A 22352-nucleotide genomic window follows, 5' to 3' on the forward strand; every position below is an offset into this window, starting at 1 on the left:
AGCAGTGTTACCGTCATGCTAACTATGCTGGAGTCAGCAGTGTTACCGTCATGCTAACTATGCTGGAGTCAGCAGTGTTACCGTCATGCTAACTATGCTGGAGTCAGCAGTGTTACCGTCATGCTAACTATGCTGGAGTCAGCAGTGTTACCGTCATGCTAACTATGCTGGAGTCAGCAGTGTTACCGTCATACTAATTATGCTGGAGTCAGCAGTGTTACCGTCATGCTAACTGCTGGAGTCAGCAATGTTACCGTCATGCTAATTATGCTGGAGTCAGCAGTGTTTTCACAACACTGGATGGAGAAATGCATTTATGCCACCAGGCATTGTGAGAATGTTTATGGGGGAGCAGGTTACCTCTGAGATTAATTGCTGCGGCTTGGTATGCAGCGGGGATATTTTATACTGCGTAGCGTGAGAGAGAGAGGGAAAGCGAGAGAGGGAGAAAGGCTCCCAGCGAGCAAGCGAGTCTATCCAGTGCAGTGACCCCCCCCCCCCCTCCTGCCACACTGTTCCTCTCCGCTTAAATAACAGCACCTGTGCCCAGGCTTGACAGCAGCAAACGTTTGCAGAGCCGAGGAAGAGGCAGGATGGCAGTCTTTTAATTCCCTGTCTGCGCTGTAGGATAGCGGGGCTCTGAGGTGGAGAAAGTACAACGGAGTCATGAAAAAGATATTAGCGCTGTGTTAAGAGCGCTGTGGAACATTGGCAGCCCTTTCATTGCTGTTAATGAAAGGATCAAGGGGAGTGTGAATTTAGTGGGGCTTGAAGGAGCAGACTCTGAGCTGTAAGGGTGGAGAGGGAGAGGGACAGGGAGTGGGAGAGAGGGAGAGAGTGATGGATTGTGGTAGGTCATTAGTGGAAAAGCTGAACTTGTTCAGCTATGAATGGAAAGAGAAGATTCCGTGCTTATGATTGGTCTGGATGAAGCTGTACTCTGTTTGGGAATTAGTGACAGTGATGACTAAATTAGGCGGGCAACGGTTCGTGTAAAAAGCCCACGGTTCAGTCCACACGTTGGTTTGGTTCAGTTCGTATGCTTATGGTTACATGTCAATTATGATTGCCCACTTATGTCACTCTGGTGTGTCTGTTACAAGCACAAGAAGCACAGATTCTAAAAAGTGGTTCCTTACCTTCAAGTGGAAAACTGTTATTCTATTGAGAATTGGAAAAAAAAAATCTGAGATTAAAATTAATGAATGTTCTCTTTCTTGTCTTTTGTTTACACAGTCTGTAATGGGGTTTTTGAATTCTGGCACAACCCTTACAAATATCTAGAATAAAACACTTTAAAGTTCCTGTTTACAACAAGAATAATACATTTGAAATCATTGTGCCCCATTGATTAAATTCCCATTCTGTGCTACTGGAGAGTGCGTTTCTTCCAGAACATTGCCGGCACCACATTCCTCAGTATTAATATGCATTAGCAAAGAGTAGAGCGTCAGTGAACTGAATTTCACAGGCTTGGTGGCTTCAAGGGTATTAATGCATCACAGGCTTAATTGCTAAGCAGTCAGGAATAGGAATTTATTGAGCTCAACTGCCACAATACACGGACAATACACCTTACACTTTTGTGCACACTATAAATACAGTGGCATATAGTAGTACTTTCTCTGCCAAAAAGATGGTAATTTTCTCGCTCATGGGTGAAGTAATAGTAGCGTGCTTTGTTGCCGCAGCTGTGGGCTGCCACACGTAGCTCTGCCCTCAGCCCCACCCCCCCAGATCACACCAGTCTGAAGCACTGGAGGGAGATTCTCCATCCCGTGGGCGAGAGGGATGCACTTGGCTGAGCATCTCTCTCTCTCTCTCTCTCTCTCTCTCACATTCTCTCTCACACACACACACACACACACACTTTCTGTGACATTGCCAATGAAGTGCAGCAGTTGGAGAACTGTGCGTCTTGTGTCAAGGTCTCAGGTTCAAATCCTGGGCTAGACGTGCTATTCTTGAACAAGACATTTGAGCCGAGGATTTGCATTTTATTCCGCGAAGTAACCCCAGGAAAGGACTTATCAGTAATCTTACTAGTTTTCAAAAATAAAAACAAAAAACGATGGTAACCGGAATCCCTATCATTACCGTTGGTGAGTCAACCTCCAGTCTCTGTGACACCACAAATCAGTCGGGCCTTTCTGGAACTTAGATGTCATTTGCTTTTTTGCGTCCCACTCACTAAGAAACTGCAGCCAAGAGACTAAATCTTTTTCCATTGTAACAATATGGTTCATAATTGTACAAGGATTATTGTAAACATTCACAAACTGTGCTGTACATAGAACTCCATCCGCATCTCACCAGCTAGTCCATAATCTCTGCCATCTCTGCTCAGTCATCTCTGCCAACATGCTGACATCTGTTTTTTCCAATAACAGTGTTATTCCTTACTGTTGGCTTTGCAATGACTTGTATTGATCTCCTGTGTATTGTAGTCATCCAGCCCCTACAGTTCAGTAGCATGTTCCTGTTTTACATAGTATTCCGGACATAAATGTATGTTTAAAGTAACTGTAGGAGTTTACAGAGCTGGGACACTATTGAAACTCAGTCTTGTCTCATGCAATTGCTTGATGCCTCATATTAAATGTAAATGAAGCATATATTCACAAGGAATTACACAAGTCTTTTTTTGCTTTGGGCTGGCCTGTGAAAAAGTGGCTAGGCCGAGTAGGTAGGTTTTTTTGGAATACATTTTCCATATGCACTAGGCCCCACTGCAGCACTGCTTGGTGCCAAATCTATGATCTATTCCTAATGGCAATATGGTAATCATCCGATCTATTCCAACTGTAATCGCGGTATAAAAATCATAATTATGTAAATGCATCTTTTTATTATTTTATTAATATTATACACTCAGTGATCACTTTATTAGGTAGACCTGTACACCAGCTTGTTAATGCAAATTTTTCATCAGCCAATCATGTGGTAGCAACTAAATTCATAAAAGTATGCTGACGTAGTCAAGAGGTTCAGCTGTTTTTCAGACCAAATGTCTAAGTGACTTTGAACTTGGAATGATTGTTGGTGCCAGACAGGATGCTCTCAAAAACTGCTGATCGCCTGGGATTTTCAGGCACATCAGTCTCTAGTTTGCAGAAAATGGTGTGAAAAATATCCAGTGAGCAGCAGTTCTGTGGGCAAAATGCTTGTTGTTAAGAGAGGTCAGAGGAGAATGGCCAGACTGGTTGAGGCTGCCAGGAAGGTGTCAGTAACGGAAATTACAACGCATTAACAGTGGTATGCAGAGGAGCATCTCTGAACACACAATGTGTCAAACCTGTACAGTGGATAGGCTACAGCAGCAGAAGACTTAAGTCTAAAAAACAAGTTTAATAAATACCTAATAAAGTGCTCACTGAATGCATGTTATTATAATATAAACCTTGAGTCAGCAGTACTTTCACAACACTGGATCGATAAATGCATTTATGCCATAATATATAATATTATTGACTATTATAATATTATCAATAAAACGAAGTACACAACAAGGATGGTTCGCATTATCGCAAACTAACAATGCTACACCCCTCCCTATAAAGCATGTGTCCGTTCGTGACAGCCGTAATAACAGGGAATAACTGCATTAAAATCGGATGGCTGAGTTCTACATAACAAAATCAAGGGAAAAACAAGACCAGTCACCTAAAAAACCCATACCATTACACATGCCCTCTTAACAGCAGAAAACCATCAGTTGCACAACTTTGAAAGGCCAGCAATTTTTGTAAACAATCTTAATTTTTTACTTGGGGCATCTCTAGTGACAAACATCAACAACCTGTTAACGTGCAAGACGGCACCTCAAGTGATCAGCCACGAGTCAGGTAAACCATGCCAGAACATGCCACCTTATTCTCCCGTTATATATATTATTTTGAGTGAACTCAAGTCTGCAATTCTCTGGCATTGATTGAGGCCTGTTATGGATGCGATGCAGCTGGTCTGTATGTTTGGGACACTGGGCAGGGCAGTGAGCTTGTTCTCCCTGGTATAATGGCATAGTCTGCCTGATGGAATGGATAACACAGGGTGGGTACTGCTAGAACAGCCGTCCGTTCAGACAGGCTTCCTGCATAAGGGATTTTCCTATGACTTTGCAATGAACTGGAAAGGCACCCGGGGAGTATTGAAGCCAATTAAGATAACATGCCGTACATAAAAACTAGTTAGCTGAGCTCTAATTGAGACTGTAGCTGGCACCACTCAGCACAGCACAGCACTCAGTTTTTAGTTAATAAACCATTACCAAGCCCTTGGGATCGTGACAGAATAGATGATAGGAGGTTTACAACCAGGTGTTTCAGATATCCCCATTTGTCTTGTTCTTTTCAGGATGTTTTTTAATCTGGAATGCCCTTGTAATAATGACATGCATCGCTGCATGCATTGCACACACAAGGTATGTACACATGTACATATAGCTGTGTTCTTCATTCCAAGAATATAAAAAGGACTGTAATTCCTACACTGATCACAGTATGGATGTGAATACCCTAAGTTAATGCTGACTGTCGGTACTTTAGCCTCATATTCATTGTTTTATTTCAAATCCAGTGGGCTGGATTACAGAGTCAAAATAACAACGGAATTGTGTGATTGTCCCAGTACAAGCGCTCAGGCCCCTGGATCTGCAGCTCTTGAACATGATGTGGCTGTGTTTGTGTAGACAGTAAGGCCTCCTCTCCCCTCTGGCCCCATGACATTTCCTGGATGAGAAGTGTAAATGGTTTCTCAAGGCCTTATGGGGAAGTGATAAGGTTTTAAACCGTGTGAAGCTGCGGAGGTCAGGGAGAGGTCTGGAGTGGGTAAGACATCACAGAGCTTCTTGTCAGCGTTGGCCTGTGTGTGAGACCTTGAACCCAGTGCCTCAGATCTCCACCTCAAGTTCTCCTCTTCAACCCCATTCATGGTCCACATTTGGGACACTCCTTGAGGTTAACTCCCATGCTGGGGCGGCCTGTAGCGTAGTGGTTAAGGTAAATGACTGGGACACACAAGGTCGGTGGTTCTAATCCCACTGCAGCCACAATAGGATCCGCACAGCCGTTGGGCCCTTGAGCAAGGCCCTTAACCCTGCATTGCTCCAGGGGAGGATTGTCCCCTGCTTAGTCTAATCAACTGTACGTTGCTCTGGATAAGAGCGTTTGCCAAATGCCAATAATGTAATGTAATGCTTCGGCATTTTCATTGAAAAGAGCTTATATCATTTTATACTAGTTATTATCTTGCTACATTTATTTTTGCCTAATTTCTTCCCAGTATAAACTTTGACCCTGAAATGTGCAGTGACAGTCTTTCAGTCATCTGTCTGTGTCAGCTTGTGAATATGTTCATGTATAAAGACAGTTGCTGTTGTCTCGGTGAAGGAGTCCTTTATTCCCGCTCTCTGATCACCGGCCAGCTGCTCCCCTGCTTTCAGTCTGTCCCAAGGTCACACGCAGATAGCTCTGTCTGCACCTGCATCCTGACATATTGGGGTCAAACTCAATCTCTTGGCCACATTCATAAACTTATGAATATGTGCTGGGTTTGACCTGTAATTTGTGTCTTTCACTTCAAGGAAATGAGCCACAGTTCTAGCTAATTACAATAAATCTAATTTTGTTGTTTGTGTCTGCACATACATTTACCTCAAGGAGAATGCGACAGCCTCCCACCACTGAAATATGCTGTAATGAATAAGGAGTGCCTGTCTGCAGGAAGAAGCGTGCAAATGATTTCCTGTGGAAAGTCTACTGGAGGCGTAAGCAAGTGCGGTCTGATGGACAGAGAATAACTCCTGGTTGACCTTTAAAAAAAGAGTTATTCTGAGTGCTTGATCTGTTCCATGCCCCTCTGGGGGACTTGACTCTATTTTACAGCTTATCTGTACCTGGGCTGATTTATGGAGCTCAGTGTTACTGTCTTGATGAAATCATCAGGGTCAGGGTCTCTGCCATCTGAATTATTACAGCTTCTATCAATTAGCAAAATAATTTTAGAGTACAGTGCAGGATTTTGAGAATCAGGTAAACTACCACGTGCATCCAATGGAATCCGGGGAAGCCGTGTGCGTGGCTATGCCCATCCTGCACATGCCCTGCTCAGCCTGTTTAGTGCAATTCGCTGTATGTGCAGGTCGCTGTGTGTGGTGCAGGTCGCTGTGCGTGGTGCAGGTCACTGTGCGTGGTGCAGGTCACTGTGCGTGGTGCAGGTCACTGTGTGTGTGCTGGTTACTGTGTGTGGTGCAGGTTACTGTGTGTGGTGCAGGTCGCTGTGTGTGGTGCAGGTCGCTGTGTGTGGTGCAGGTCGCTGTGTGTGGTGCAGGTCATTGTGAGTGCAGGTCACTGTGTGGTGCCGGTTACTGTGGTGCCGGTTACTGTGTGGTGCAGGTCACTGTGTGTGTGCAGGTTACTGTGTGTGTGCAGGTTACTGTGTGTGTGCAGGTCACTGCGTGTGTGCAGGTCACTGTGTGTGGTGCAGGTCACTGTGTGTGTGCAGGTCACTGTGTGTGTGCAGGTCACTGTGTGTGTGCAGGTCACTGTGTGTGTGCAGGTCGCTGTGTGTGCAGGTCGCTGTGTGTGGTGCCGGTTACTGTGTGGTGCAGGTTACTGTGTGTGTGCAGGTTACTGTGTGTGTGCAGGTCACTGTGCGTGTGTGCAGGTCACTGTGTGTGTGTAGGTCACTGTGTGTCGTGCAGGTCACGGTGTGTGGTGCAGGTTACTGTGTGTGTGCAGGTCACTGTGCGTGTGTGCAGGTCACCCTGTGTGTGCAGGTCATCCTGTGTGTGCAGGTCACTGTGTGTGGTGCAGGTCACTGTGCGTGGTGCAGGTCGGCGTGTGTGCAGGTCACTGTGTGTGGTGCAGGTCACTGTGTGTGCAGGTCACTGTGTGTGTGTGTGCAGGTCGCTGTGAGTGCAGGTCACTGTGTGTGCAGGTCGGCATGTGTGTGCAGGTCACTGTGTGGTGCAGGTCGCTGTGTGTGGTGCAGGTCGCTGTGTGTGGTGCAGGTCACTGTGTGTGTGTAGGTCACTGTGTGTGGTGCAGGTTACTGTGTGTGGTGCAGGTCACTGTGTGTGTGCAGGTCACTGTGTGTGTGCAGGTTACTGTGTGGTGCAGGTCGCTGTGTGTGCAGGTCGCTGTGTGTGGTGCAGGTTACTGTGTGTGTGCAGGTTACTGTGTGTGTGCAGGTCACTGTGCGTGTGTGCAGGTCACTGTGTGTGTGCAGGTCACTGTGTGTGTGCAGGTTACTGTGTGGTGCAGGTCGCTGTGTGTGCAGGTCGCTGTGTGTGGTGCCGGTTACTGTGTGGTGCAGGTTACTGTGTGTGTGCAGGTTACTGTGTGTGTGCAGGTCACTGTGTGTGTGTGTAGGTCACTGTGTGTCGTGCAGGTCACGGTGTGTGGTGCAGGTTACTGTGTGTGTGCAGGTCACTGTGCGTGTGTGCAGGTCACTGTGTGTGGTGCAGGTCACCCTGTGTGTGCAGGTCACCCTGTGTGTGCAGGTCACTGTGTGTGGTGCAGGTCACTGTGCGTGGTGCAGGTCGGCGTGTGTGCAGGTCACTGTGTGTGGTGCAGGTCACTGTGTGTGCAGGTCACTGTGTGTGTGTGTGTGTGCAGGTCGCTGTGAGTGCAGGTCACTGTGTGTGCAGGTCGGCATGTGTGTGCAGATCACTGTGTGGTACAGGTCGCTGTGTGTGCAGGTCGCTGTGTGTGCATGTCGCTGTGAATGCAGGTCGGCGTGTGTGTGCAGGTCACTGTGTGTGGTACAGGTCGCTGTGTGTGCAGGTCACTGTGTGCAGGTCGCTGTGAGTGCAGGTCGACGTGTGTGTGCAGGTCACTGTGTGCAGGTCACTGTGTGCAGGTCGCTGTGTGTGGTGCAGGTCACTGTGTGTGCAGGTCACTGTGTGTGTGCAGGTCGCTGTGTGTGGTGCAGGTCACTGTGTGCGGTGCAGGTCACTGTGTGTGTGCAGGTCACTGTGTGTGCAGGTCACTGTGTGTGGTGCAGGTCGCTGTGTGTGAAGGTCACTGTGTGTGGTGCAGGTCGCTGTGTGTGGTGCAGGTCACTGTGCGCAGGTCACTGTGTGTGGTGCAGGTCGCTGTGTGTGCAGGTCGCTGTGTGTGGTGCAGGTCGCTGTGTGTGGTGCAGGTCGCTGTGTGTGGTGCAGGTCACTGTGTGCGCAGGTCACTGTGTGGTGCAGGTCACTGTGTGTGGTGCAGGTCACTGTGTGTGGTGCAGGTCACTGTGTGCGCAGGTCACTGTGTGGTGCAGGTCGCTGTGTGTGGTGCAGGTCACTGTGTGTGGTGCAGGTCGCTGTGTGTGCAGGTCACTGTGTGTGGTGCAGGTCACCGTGTGTGGTGCAGGTCGCTGTGTGTGGTGCAGGTCGCTGTGTGTGGTGCAGGTCGCTGTGTGTGCAGGTCACTGTGAGTGCAGGTCGCTGTGTGTGCAGGTCACTGTGTGTGGTGCAGGTCACCGTGTGTGGTGCAGGTCGCTGTGTGTGGTGCAGGTCACCGTGTGTGGTGCAGGTCGCTGTGTGTGGTGCAGGTCGCTGTGTGTGGTGCAGGTCGCTGTGTGTGGTGCAGGTCGCTGTGTGTGCAGGTCACTGTGAGTGCAGGTCGCCGTGCGCACTGGCTGGCAGGCTTACAGGACCTGCCAACATCAGTCGGGATTAATCAGAGGAGCAGAGGTCTGTGAGGGCGGGACCCCTCTCCGCCAAGCGAACACACAGGTGTCCGGAGACCTCTCCACTGAGGCAGATTGGCTGCCTGACAGACAGCCTGAAGGATAGCCCAACACGTCAAATGGCCTTACTGTTGTGCACCTGTTCCTTTCTTTGCATGAAAGCACTTTTGTGACTAATTTAAAATTATGAAATTAATATAATCTATTGTGTTTTTGCAGATGATCCAGACGAGTAAGGCTCTGATTGAGAACTCTGATGGCGTCTATGAGAGGCTGCTGCAGATCCAGAGATCAGGTGAGAGAGACAGAATGAGAGAAAGAGAGAGGGAGGAATAGAGGGAGAAAGAGAGGCCTTGAGGGCTTGAACACGGATCTGCTTCACGCTTTTATTCATATGCAACTGGCAAGTAACAAAGAAAAGATGAATGAGTCAAACAAATGAATAAATAAAGACCTATTGAAGAATAGCAATAAACAAGCCACAGCAAAGGCTGTGGTCTGATTGAAATGGAAATTGGATTAATGCTGATTTCTTTACATGTGTACTTGCCTCCTTTGAAATCTCACTCGAGCCCTGTTCCGTAGCTTTTGGACAGTGTTAGTTTTAATTAATGGGGAGCTACATCAAAACTGTCAGAAAAGATTACTTTATTATTTATGATTTATATGAGGAAGGAGATACAGCCTCTCAAATTCTGTCAGGTGTGTTTAATCATGAATGAAGGATAATAGTTTACTTATTTAACTGAGTTCCCATTCTGTTTTCATCAATTAAATGAATCATTATTTTTAGCATCTATACCTGATTACCAAATCAAACTGTCACATCAAGTATGAATCGCAGTGTAGCAAAATGTGAAATTCAATCTGGATATGCGCACCTGGTATCTTGTCATATGACTGCACGTTTAGGCTGTTTAAAATAAATATATTTATTTCTTATTTGAAAAGGGTGAACATAAAACTGTGGTGTTTTGTACAGCTCAGTTCATTAAAAAAAAAAAAAACACATTTGTAAGGCCATCTGATTTGACATGTGCCCGGTACATTAAGTAAAACCTTTTTTATATGGTCTATATGACACTTCCAAATGTTCAATTTATGAAATTTAAAGTTAAATTTAATGCCAACAGGTAACTGAGGTAAAAATTATAAAAACTGAATTTTCTGAGACAAGCCTTAGGCGTTCAATAAAGAGGGTGTCTGGGCCGTCAGATACATTTTTTATCAGGTGGAGATTCGGTGCTGGAAGCCTCCTGTATGGAACACCAGGGAGAACTGACGGACGTTTCGCTGTTCATGAAGGCAGGCCACGCAGCAAAAAAACTAAATAATAATAATAATAATAATAATAATAATAACAATTAATTAATTATAATAAATCCTGCTGACAGCATTTCTTTGGCTCGTTTTGCCCAGAGAGCATGCCTGAACAGCAGGCTTGTTTCAACATTTTCCTGCTGCTTTGCAGTAGTACTGAATCCCTCCAGTAGTTTATTGTGTGATTTATTTGCCTGGCAGATCCCATCGCCTATAGTGATTTACGGCATCTGCATTTGCATGTTATCCGTTTATGCTGGGCAATGGTTATTAAAGTAATTCAGCTCAAGTGCCTTGCTTGAGGGTACAGAGTTCAAATCTGTGGTTCCAGACGTCAACCCTCGTTTAAAATCAAATGTCTATTTGTCCATTAACAGCATTAAATTCAGAAACTCTGTCGAAATTGGTATAATTTGCATTTCAGATCACAGATTAACATAAACTGGTTGAACTACTGGAAAAGTGACATGGATTTACAATAACGATCAAATGTGTTAAATGTGAAGGAAATGGTACAGGAGAATTCATGCCCTTGTGACAGTGTGGGGAAATGTTCTTCAGTCTTGGATCCTGACCATATACAGTACTGTGCAAAAGTCTTGGGCTCATGTAAAAAACAAACAAAAACAACAACATTATAACACTACTTTTTTTGGGGAAAATAAATGTTTCGGAATAGCAAATTTGCTCTGTTCTAGTACAAGATTAATGGAGGAAACAAACAAATATATATATATATATATATATATATACACACACACACACACACACACACACACACTGCGCCTAAGACTTTGGCACAGTACTGTATGTATTGTTTCTTTGGCAATTTTAGCTTCTATTTATTTACTTGTCATGAAAAGCTTTCCTGGTCCACTCGTGTTTGTTGACTTAACTTGGTCAGCAGTAGTGTTAATAAATTCTCTCCTGGTGTATGACCTGCCGTTCGGTGGAAAGCAGTGATTGGCAGTTTCTCAATGAAACATGCTGGTGAAGATTTCTCACTGATCCCAGGAGATAGTCTTAAAATGTTTTTTCTCCTTTTTAACAAATAACAGAAACTGTGTAAGATACAGGTCTATGTTAATTTTGCGATAATACCACAACATATTTAGATTATAAAAATAATAGTTCTGTGGGTGTACAAAAGAGTAGTACGGTGTCCAGTCCAGTAGTATAGTGTACTCAGTTTTACTCCATTTTAGGAAACTATGTCTTGTAATGATATTCAGTTCCCCACATAAACTTCCATGCTGTAGAAAAGTGCAGGGCGGCCTGTAGCGTAGTGGATAAAGGTACATGACTGGGACCCGCAAGGTTGGTGGTTCGATCCCCGGTGTAGCCACAATAAGATCCGCACAGCTGTTGGGCCCTTGAGCAAGGCCCTTAACCCTGCATTGCTCCAGGGGAGGATTGTCTCCTGCTTAGTCTAATCAACTGTACGTCGCTCTGGATAAGAGCGTCTGCCATTCATGTAAAAGTGAATTGAAGCGATGGCCGGGCTCTAACTGCAGCTAAATCATACAAACTCACTTATGCACTGCAGCTAGTTGTGTGTTTTGTGGTCGACTGCAGATTCCGACTTATTGAAAGTGACTTGTGTTCGCAATTGCCACGTCATAAACCTTTAAATAATATGGTTTTGTTGTTTGTGCCGCGTGGTTCATGCATGGTTAAATATTTCTGGAAACTGTTTACTTGTTCTCACCAGAATAATAAGTGAAACATGCTGCCAATACCACTATTGCTTTTATATTCTCAAAGATCATTCAGTTCACATTGGCCATTTCCTCTGTGCTCCTGGTGCATCGGATTTGAAAGGAGAGACATGGGTATCTTGCTCGCTAGACTGATTCTGCTTAGTTCCAGTAAATTGAGAGAAATGAGTGGCTAACCACAGACTTATGCTGAGCAATGGTTCCAAAACTGTATGAGCTACCTACAACAGTTCCTGTGACCCATCCCTTATTGAAGCGTAGCACGATCAGAAGGTTTTTAACATGTCGAAACGACTACATGTGGACTAACTGGTAATGACATGCATGTACTGTAGCATGCAGTGTTTCATTTGGTTATTTTGATGCCTTGTGCCTGCTCCGGTTTGTCTGAGCAGAACTCTGGGAAGAGGCAAGCTTTGCTGATCTGTGGAAGAGTGAGATAGTCCTCACCAGATGCTCTTTTGGGTTTTTTTTTTTTTTTCCTTCTTTCCCCTAGGCTAGCAGTAATTATCACTGATGTGGGCAGACACAAGACAGGGCTCCAACCTTTTTGCTCCTAACCAACCTGAAATGTGCTGCCAGGCCTTTCCAGTGTGAACTGGATCCAGAGCCAGGGATCCATTGTTCTGCTTTATCTCTGTCTTGCATACAGGGAACTGCATTCACCGCTGCCATGCACTGTGGTGGGGAGTGGAGTAAACAATTACTGAAAGCATTTTTTTCTATTACAAATTCCACTTTTCCATTGCCATATTATCTGGGTTAAAAGGCAGTTGTGTAACTCACCAAGAAGTACAACCTGTAGTAAAAAAAAAATGATACAAGGAACTTATAGCTCCATTTACTCTTGTTACAATGAAATCAAATGGTAGTGGAGCAGCAAATCAAAATATTCACTTTAATATCAGTATGTTGTAAATAACAGTAATAACATATTAGCGTACCATTTATGAAGAAACCCTAAAATGTTTTGCTGCCAGAACACAAATAGCATTATATTCATACCATAAATAAATATAGCATGGAAATGTGGTGTGCTCTCACTTTAGCAATCAGCTGTAAAACGAGGAACACATCCCGTTTTAAAATGTTACGTTTATTGCTGCAGAGGCATTCAATAACATACTAATATTGTTGTGCCTCCAGGTATGCTTACTATTAGTGCACATAGTGACTTGTTTGTGTTAACATGCTATCAGTGTGTTGACTTACGGAGACTCAAAAATGTATCTTTTAAAAATGTAAATGTAGAAAAAAAGGCCTGCTTTTTCATTTTGATTACTTTGGCTTATACAGCCACCCCCCAAGAAATCCCAGTGATTACGTTTCTAGAACACGCGGTCATTTTCGGAGCACTTTCAGGAACAAATGAGTGTTTCATTCTCAGTTACAAATCAAGTGTGTGCATTTTCATATCCTTGCATAATATTTTGCACCTCAGTGGGCACAAAACTCAGGATGATGCATAAAAAGTACACAATTTTTAATCTGTTTAGCCAAAGTAGCCAAAATCACATCGTGTTGAAAATGAGTCTTGTAATTGTGTAGGCAGAGATGGAAAATCTAGAGGTCAGAAAGTAAAAGGCCTGCCATGTGTTTCTTCCACCTGTGAACTCAGCCAGCTGATTTCACTGCAGTAATTAGTTCTACATCCTGGCTGAAGAATTGTGCTAATTAACAAATCCAGGTGATTAGAACAAAATACTGGGGATGACTTTTACTTTCTGAACCTGGATTGTCCACCTTTGTGTGTAAGCCCTGTTTCCTGCGTATTCAGTTTGTTTATGCCCGGAGAATGACCGTCAACCAGATGGTTTACAATGCTAGTGCTGCAGAGATTTTTTCACCATTTTTTAAAAGTTTGGGTTGCTTCTTCTGCAAATATCCTTCTGAAGTCCTCCGTGGAGTAAAATGCACTGCTTTGCAAAAGAAATTGAAAAGTATGATGGCTTTTAATTTCTGTAGTTATGCATTCAAGACACACTTTATTGTGCCCTTCAGTTTCAAGCAGTGGACAAATCCTAATGAATTTTGAGTGAAATGGTCATGTCCCTAGCATCTTCTTAGCATGTATAGCTCTCTTAATTGACTATAAATCGCACGTATCTCTTCCTCTGCAGAAGAATGCCTGCAGTGCTCTCACTTCTTTCAGCTTTCAAATGTCATCTCTCCATTGTCCCATAGCTCTTTTGTAATAAAGCTTTGAATGAGGAAAAACTTGCCACCTTTAATAAAGCTTTGATTTTATGGGTTTCCATATGGATGACACACATCATATATTCACAGTCTTTTGTCCTGACCAAGCAAATACTTATTGTTGCTGTGAGAATAAGCTGTTAATAACAGCTGCTGCAAGTCAAAACCTCTGTGATGCAATTTCCTTGGAGTGGTAACCTTCCTAGTTATGGACCCTGCCTGCCAGTGAACCACTATCAGGTTGAGAAAATTGAAATGTACTCGACAGGATGTTCCAGTTCCCTCCACCAGCAAAGAAAGCCATTTACTTTTTAATGTATTATTCTTTAGTAGTACATTTTGTACTTAAGTATTTGCTGTCACAGAAATGCAACGGTGTGGGTAAAACGATACATAGGACTCCTGTAACTTGCACAACAAGCAGGCTAGACTGTATGCCAAATAATTCAACTAGTGAGTTGTTTTTCTCTTTTTCTGGCCAGATGGGGGGTATTGTATGTAGTGTGATAGGGATGCAACCTTTCTCACATTTTGTACCTTGCGTGCAGTGTTAGTATTGATGATGTACAGCACAAAGATAAAATTTTAATTCTTAAACCAGAAAAGGGGAGTTTGTTCAATCGGGTCATTTTGGCTGATAAATTAAGGCTGAGGGATTTTTGGATGAAGCCACAACAGTTCATAGCATAGTTGAAAGGCCCAAAAGTAGATGTTTAACCTATTTGTAGATTCATCTTTTCCTGATGACATGAACAAGAGAATGGTAAGACAAATGCCTGCACGTCTGTAGGTAGCTGCAGTAGTTTGCCTATGGCTTCCACCTGTTATTATCTGGAAGTGTTTGTGCCCTCCTTCTGTATGGACACCACATTGTGCAGTAGATGGAGGCTAATCAAGCTCATACAGTATTTGATGTGCAGATCCAGGTCATTGGAAATTCAAAAAGGGAAATGGGTGATTGACTAACCACTTTTTTGCACATAGTGCACATACTTACTTTGAAATTCAAGAGCTAGATAATGAATTTAAGAAGGCTGCCTGAATGAATTGGACCCCAGGCTAGTTGTGTACACAGGGTTCTGCTGTGATGATTGCATCCGGTGTCGTGGGGGTGTTAGTGATGAGCTAAGTGGGTCAGCACTTGATTCCCATCAGCCCCTGGGGTTCAGAGGGAGGTCCCCCAGGGCCCCGCCTGGAAAAATCAAGCGGACGCAGCTGGAGAAACGGAGTGCAGTCGCAGCGGAGAGACCTATCTCCGTGGTGCAGAGGCCCCAGAGCACAGGATCGCTGGCACTCAGTAATCCCTGCCATCCCAGCGTTCAGGGCTCACGCTGTGAGGGGCTCAGAGCGTGAGCCCCAAAGCAAGTGTCCCTCAGAACACAGTAATCACAAACCGCATTCCACCAGAACGCTCAAGATCCCAGAGTCCAGTGTGGGCCACCAGCCATAAGCGCCTGAAGATTCTGGTCTCTGCGGAGTGCATGTCTTTATTTTACAAGATTACCCATGAGTCACTTCCCCTGGATCTGGTGGGCTTTGGTGTGAACTTTTTCCCAGGGTAAAGCTGAATAACAGTGTTTTATTTACAGCAGAAGGGCCGGACGGTGAACTCGTTCTTTAGAATTTGTTTGTACAGTACATCTACTATACACTGTACATCTGTCTCATCTGTCAAAGCCGACAGTTCTTGATTGGGTAATTAGAAAGCTGTAAGGCATTTTAATTGTTTGTTAATGTTGTGACGTAACGGTAGGAGCTTACTGTACGATATACCCTGCTATGCTCCACCTAAAACAACAAGGGCAGTGGATAAAGCCCCATCAGTCTCTGCCTCTCTTGTGATGAATACACAGAAGAGAATGTGCCAGTTTCTCATCTGTTAGCTCTTAAGCACTATTTTTCAATATCCTGTTGTATTTGAAGTGGATCGCTTGTTGAACCCTATGCCTTTTGTCTTGCGCCAGCCCTGTATTCCCAGCGTAATTGTAACCATTTGCTCTGGTCTGACAGTGACAGTAGAAGTGCAGATAAAGTAAAAGGCAAGAGGATGATTTTCACAGTGTGATGTGAAGTGCGTTTTATGGCACTGGTTCTGCCGTTTTACTTTACTGTGTCTTGGGGACCGGTTTTATGACTATATTCCTCTGTTTCCGTATTTGTGGACCTGCTTCATTACTGTGACCACATTATTCAGGCTCCCATTGGATCAGAGCAGTTATTTGCTGCAAATCAATCACCGAGAAGGCTATAGTAAGTTATAAATGCCTCCATTTCTTCTTGAGAATTTATCTCTATTCGCACGGGGCCTAATTTCTCAGCACTGGACTCTGTTCCACTAGATCCATACCATCTCTGTCAATGTCTGAATGAGCCTGGAAAATGGAGCATTCCCCCCATTCGCACAGAATGCAGAATGCAACTGTGCTGAAGCCTGTGTTGCTAAGCAACCCCAGACATGGAGCAGAACTCGGCCTGTGACAATGGGAGAGATGCAGGCCTTGAGAGAGTCAGCGATGCAGGGGCATGCTCAGCACATCCATTCAGTGTGTCATTTCTGTCTTACACAGGATTACTGCTCTTTGCTAAAATAACAGGTTCACACATATTCCGTTCACAGTATGACTGTTGAGATTCGGGTGCTCTGTTGAGAGAATTGTTCATGTAATTTTGTCAAGCTTATAATGCATATTGGTTTTAAATGGATTTTTGCTTTTTTTTTTTTTTTTCATTCCACAGTAAACGTGAGAATAACGGAATGGAATCGGAATATAAACCTACGGTTGTGCATTTATTTTGGTTAAGAGCTCTGCAGCGACGATGTCGACAGATGTTGTATTTTTCGGTGAATTTTCATTTGCGGTGAAATTGATATGCATATCCCCTCACAGGGATGCAACTTTTTTTTTTTTTTTTATATAAAAGCCATACCCCTTGAATGTGTGCGATACTGGAAAGAGTGTGTCTCGGTGAGGAAAATAGAGATCTTCGCTGCCTGTGTCTTCCCGGGCGATGCTAATCCACAGTGACAGGATTTCACGGGCGTCCACCGCGCCCACGCACTTCTCCTTCCCAGAGACTCGGCCTGTGTGTTCCGCTCTTCCTGGTCCCTTTCCAGATCCTGACAGCTGTTTCCACCCAGTGTCACTCCCACTCTCGGCCGTAGTCACGACCTACTGTTCAAACTTGAAAAGAATTAACTTCATTTAGCAAAGTCTATCTCAGTTATACAGCCCACTGCAGAAACAAACAGTGAAGGCAAATGGCTCTCTATAATCATGAGGCAGAGCCAACATCTGTTTCTGCTACAGTACATAAGACACGAGCATTATGCGGAGGAAAGGATAGGTTGGTGGTGGCTGGTATTGGAAACCGGGTCAGGAATATGGGGAGCTGTGAAGAAGATGCATTAAAGTGGTGGTTGGGGGGAACTGGATTCAGTGGACGGGGTGATGGTTTTATCTCCTTACAGTGAAATTCTCTTTGATTGCTCGAGTGAGAATTGTCCTGCTATAGAGGAATTCAGGCTGTTGTAACTCATTTAATGGGTGTTAATGCAGCAATGCCATTTTAGCATTGTGCTAAGAGAACTAGACCTGTAGTAAAAGGCTGTCGGGTTCACTAGTAGTTGGGGCACTGCTGCTGGACCCTTGAAGAAAGTCTTTAACCTGGTTTAAAAATATATATAAAGCTATCAGTAACAAGCATGGGTAATTGGTAAACATGCAAGCTAAAAAGCTGAAACTTTGTATAAGTCTGCTGCCATGCAATAGAATGTCAGCATAGATAAAGTTGTTGATTTGTGATTATGATTTTGTTCCCTCGCAGCTATGGAGTTCCATGAGAAGCTGCACGACATGGCGGTGAAGGAGGGTCTGAAGGGCCGCAAGCCGCAGAAAGCCCTGGAGAGCTTCACCTGGAACATCACCATCCTGAAGGTGAGCCGCCAAACTTCCTCTCAGCACAAACTCACTGCTCCATGAACCTTTCATAGTGCACTACTTTATCAGAAGTACAGCTGTTTGGAAGAATAAAATGCTTAAAGAGTACAACATTGATACTATTTTACAGTTTTTTATCATTTTGTCCTTGGTTACTTGAAAATGGTATCGTCTTTCAAATTGAATTAGACTTTCAGTTTCATTGATACGGTTATTTTATTTTTCCAAGTAGAACCCAAAACTTCAAATTACCTCAAAGTATAGCTTGTATAAATTGTCCATTGTAACATTGTGCATGCTCACTGGTTCTGATTTACAGTATATGCTGTATTTAAATGCATCCATCTGTGTTTTTAGCAGCAACATTTGACCTTCAGATGTATTTAGACATCATATTGCTAATCATCATGCTAATCAAGACTACACTAAAAATGATAATTGTATTTACAAAGGGTATGCAGATAATTGAGTAGATTGTGCAGAAGGCTTAGCTGAGCTGCTGAAATCATTAAAGCACACGTGTACGTTTGAGTTTTCCTGCAAGCATAATCAGGTCAGTGGATCTCCCTTTAGTGTTTAGTGAGTCACATGCTTTGCATCAACATTTACAGTTCATGATTTTGTTTTTCCACCAATTCAACAAACCAGGCGAGGAATCTTTATTTTTTTCAGCTTATAATGTCGCATCTTTCATAGTAAAAAAAAATATTTTAAAAAAGTAAATAGTAAATTAATTCCTTTCACCATAAATGATAAGGTAAATGCTGTCCATTTAAAAGTGCCCACTTCACTGAGCCTTATACTAATGTGTCTCATTATGGGAGGAAGCCCACGGTTTGCATCAGGTCTTCTGCTAGATTGCCTGTGAGAGCCGTTTTACTTTTTCAGCTTTTCTTGCAGATTTTATTATTTAAAACATTTTTGTTTACCCAGGTAAAGCTATAGATTTGGCACACTCTTATATTTGCCAAAATTGGATTGATAAGATGATTAAAAAATTACCATGCTTGGTGTCTTCCATCTAATTCTGAAGTGCTTACATTTTTCAGTTCATTTTTTCGAGAGGCAGAAGCCCCTGCCATTGTGCTCTTGTTTTGGAACAGTAAAAGTCAGTTGCCGGAGCGACGTCCTGCCCACGAGAGTGTCTGTGGTCTTTGTATCTCAGCCCACAAGTGTGCTTCCTGTGAGGGCACCTTCCTGTCTGGGCGGTTTTGTGCTGTTGCCTGCACGCAGCAGGGGATTGGAGCACAGCGTGCAGCACAGCAGTCATTGACTGTCAGAGCTGCCCCCCACTGGCCCATTTCTGTAGGCCCAACCCATCACCGCAGAGTCTTCCAACAATTTGCATTGAAACATGTGCAGTCTGCTGCTGCTGCTTCTCAGGCTGCAGTCCGCCTGCTGACCTGCTCAACAGCCAGGACAGGAGGACCACAGGCTGACTGTTGTGCAATGATGTGCAGAGCACTGTGCCCGTTGGCTGAAATGACTGTCCTTCCAGGCACCATTCCCCTTAGGACCCCCAGCCATAGCCTACAGTGTTTTCCCTGCAGAGCTGAGGTGGATGGGATCTCTCAGGGGCTGGAGTCGAGCTTGATTCTAGGATCATTAATGAAGGTTCTCGTGTAAAATGGAAAGCCCTTTTAGACAACGTTGGGTTCATTTTAAGATTGATACATCTTATATCCATCTAAAAGTTTCAGTCTGCATTCATTTTAATGTCAGATTGACAGACGATCATCTCTCGCAGTGTTTTCCACCATCAATGATTCTGTCAGATCATCAGTTCTAATGTCATGTCCTCTGTGGGGCTGGGGATGTTTTGGTGGGTGCAGTGCCTCCTTGAGGCTTTTGAAGGGTCTGCCGCGGAACAGTTCAAATTCACTCTAGATCAGAGGGCAGATCCTCATGAATGGAATAACATTGCATCCTGCACAAAAATACATTTATGCAGCGTAAAAATATTTTACATGCCAAATTGTTCTGGTAGTATTAATTTGTGGGTTGTATGTAAATTTCTGGAACGTACCCTTTAGGAGTTGAGCTGGTCTGGTTTCCCCAGTTTACACTGTCACGCTACAGTGAAAAAGGTGAATTGAATTGAATAATATTAGGACTTACACAAGTGACAAGGTCATTGAAAACAGACAGGTCTCATATATAGCAAATAAATGTGATCAGTGCATTTGATTTGTCCAAATCCCTGCTGGGACAGACCAGCAGACTGCTGTCCTGGAGGGTCACAGTGTATGCTGTTTTTGGTGAGATTCAGCACCAGTGAGGCATTTAAGTCATTGATTGGCTGAAGGACCCACACACAATGCTTTCAAGGTCTTAACTGGCTGCTGATTGAAAGGAAAACACAAAAACCCGCGGCTGTCCAGGACTTGATTGTGGTACGCCTGTACTAGTCCTTGGAGCTAATTCAGTCTACTCAGAAAGCAGCTGCCTCAAATTTTCTGTCAGCCACAGAGTTTTGCATTTTCTGTCCATTTCTGTAACTTCTGCAGTCATAATATTAAGTGTTCCTTTTGAATTCTTAATGAATGTTTCCATTTGTGTGTTTCACACTGAGACATAACAACATTGCAAACTGAGCATATTGATACCAAACACACATTAAGTTAATCTGGCACAAGAACATTATAAAAGTCCCTATATGAAAGCAGGTTCACTGCCGTCTGTACCGTCATCAGGTCCAGAATTCTGACCATCGCTTATCCATCTGTCTCCCTCTGCAGGGCCAGGCAGACCTGCTGAAACATGCCAAGAACGAGGTTCTGGAGAACCTGAAGCAGATCCACTATGCTGCTCTCACCTGTAACCTGAATAAGGGCGGGGCAGAGGGTGTGGCCGGGGTCGAGGGCAAGCCCCGCCGGAGCCTGGAGGTCATCCCGGAGAAGGCCAGCCCAGACGACGACCCACAGGAGGGGCTGAACTGAGGGCCTCGCCCCCCCTTCCCCCACCGAAATCAAATTCAAACAAAAACGCTTACCCCTAACATTCCCCAAACCAGCCCCAGCTCTGCGGTCCAGAGATGACCAACAGAATTCACACGGGACCATCCATAAATGCAGTGGCCATTGGAAACCGCATTTAAAGACAGATAGGGCGAGCCCAAGGGAGACCTCTTCTGTTTGCTTTGGCAGTTTCTAAAGCACAAAATACAGGTTTATGCGAATGTAGTAAAGAACTGTGAGAGAGGAGAGATTGTAAAGTTTACAGTGCAACTGATTCATGTCTTGTCTGCCAAAATGTTTGTGTATATATGGAGATCTGTTACTTTGTTTTTACATTGTGTATTGTTCCGATCTCCCCCTTTTTTGAATACAGTTTCTTATTTTAGAGGTGAAGAGATTGATTTTATGTGTTTTAAACGTTGGACTGCCAGGCCTGATGGCATTCGCCCTGTACATTGACCCCAGTGTGGGGATTCCTCATACGGACTAAGTTTTGAGCCGAGACCAGCAACTACTCTGTAAAAATGAGGTGAGGAGAACAAGAGATTGAAATAGGGGCTGAGTGACTTGTAGGTAGTGAATGTTCCATGTGTGTCTAACTTATTGAATAATAATAATAGCTTCTGAACCATTCCAGGTAATAAAATTAGTTGTCTGTTTATGGATAGCGATAAACATGTGGGTGCCTCATCGCTCTTAGCCAATCGGGCAGTAATGTGAGGAGATGGATGATTCTGCTCCATTGTGTCCTGCCCAGACCTGCCGAGTCACACCTCGTCTCAAGCTCATGTTGCCGGGTCCATTTGTCTGGTCTGGTCTGGTCTGGAGCTCCAGAAGCAGCCTATCACAGGTCCACTTCCAGTTTATTCCATCACCCACAAAGTGTTTACTCAAGCCACATGAAAAAAATGTTGTCCTTTATAAACTTCAGTGCAGTGCCAGTGGGTGTGTATTTATAACCGAAGTTAACCATTTATACCAGTTGAATACGTACCGCCAGTTTCACATCAGTTCCCAGTTTTGTTGGAATCTGTTAAAAATCCCGTTTCCAGAATAAACTAACTGAAATAAATACATATGCTGTTCCAGTTTTATTTCCGCTTTAATAAAATAATCACTTCCTCTGAACTCTGTGCATTAACATTTTTTTTTTGCTGTAACATTAGCAGACCTGATCAGTAATGAGTGGGCTCTGAATGTCATTGGATATTTATGGGAGAAGGAACCGATGCTTTCAGTTATGCTCTTTGTCATCTTTTCTTTTTCTTTTTTTTTCTTTTTTTTTTACCAATACATTAACTACCTTTGTTCCACGATCAAGTCACTAGTAATGAAGTCACTTTAGCTACCCGAATCATCGGAGATAACAATACTGTCCATGGTCTGCATTTAATTAAGTTTTAGCATACTCATGTGCACAATATATTTCATTAATATGAGGGAAACATAAGTACATTGACCTGTATATGAGCACAAGCCCCAGAGCAGCAAGTAAAGATCCAGCATCACGTCACCACTATCAGAATACTGACCAAGGGCAAAAG

The 22352-nt window shown here is 44.0% G+C and overlaps 1 protein-coding gene across 1 annotated transcript in view; it reads left to right on the plus strand.

The window, feature by feature from the left end:
• Positions 1–21880, plus strand: part of LOC133135169 (inactive phospholipase C-like protein 2) — a 57270-nt gene extending 35390 nt beyond the window's left edge. Inside the window, exons 4-6 of the mRNA XM_061251979.1 lie at positions 8899–8974; positions 17739–17848; positions 20590–21880. Of these exons, the coding sequence (XP_061107963.1) occupies positions 8899–8974; positions 17739–17848; positions 20590–20790 (387 nt within the window). The 3' untranslated portion in view covers positions 20791–21880. The remainder of the gene's footprint in view (positions 1–8898; positions 8975–17738; positions 17849–20589) is intronic.
• Positions 21881–22352: the final 472 nt, after the last annotated feature.

The sequence above is a fragment of the Conger conger genome, chromosome 1, assembly GCF_963514075.1.
Source record: "Conger conger chromosome 1, fConCon1.1, whole genome shotgun sequence".
Classification (NCBI taxonomy): Eukaryota; Metazoa; Chordata; class Actinopteri; order Anguilliformes; family Congridae; genus Conger; species Conger conger.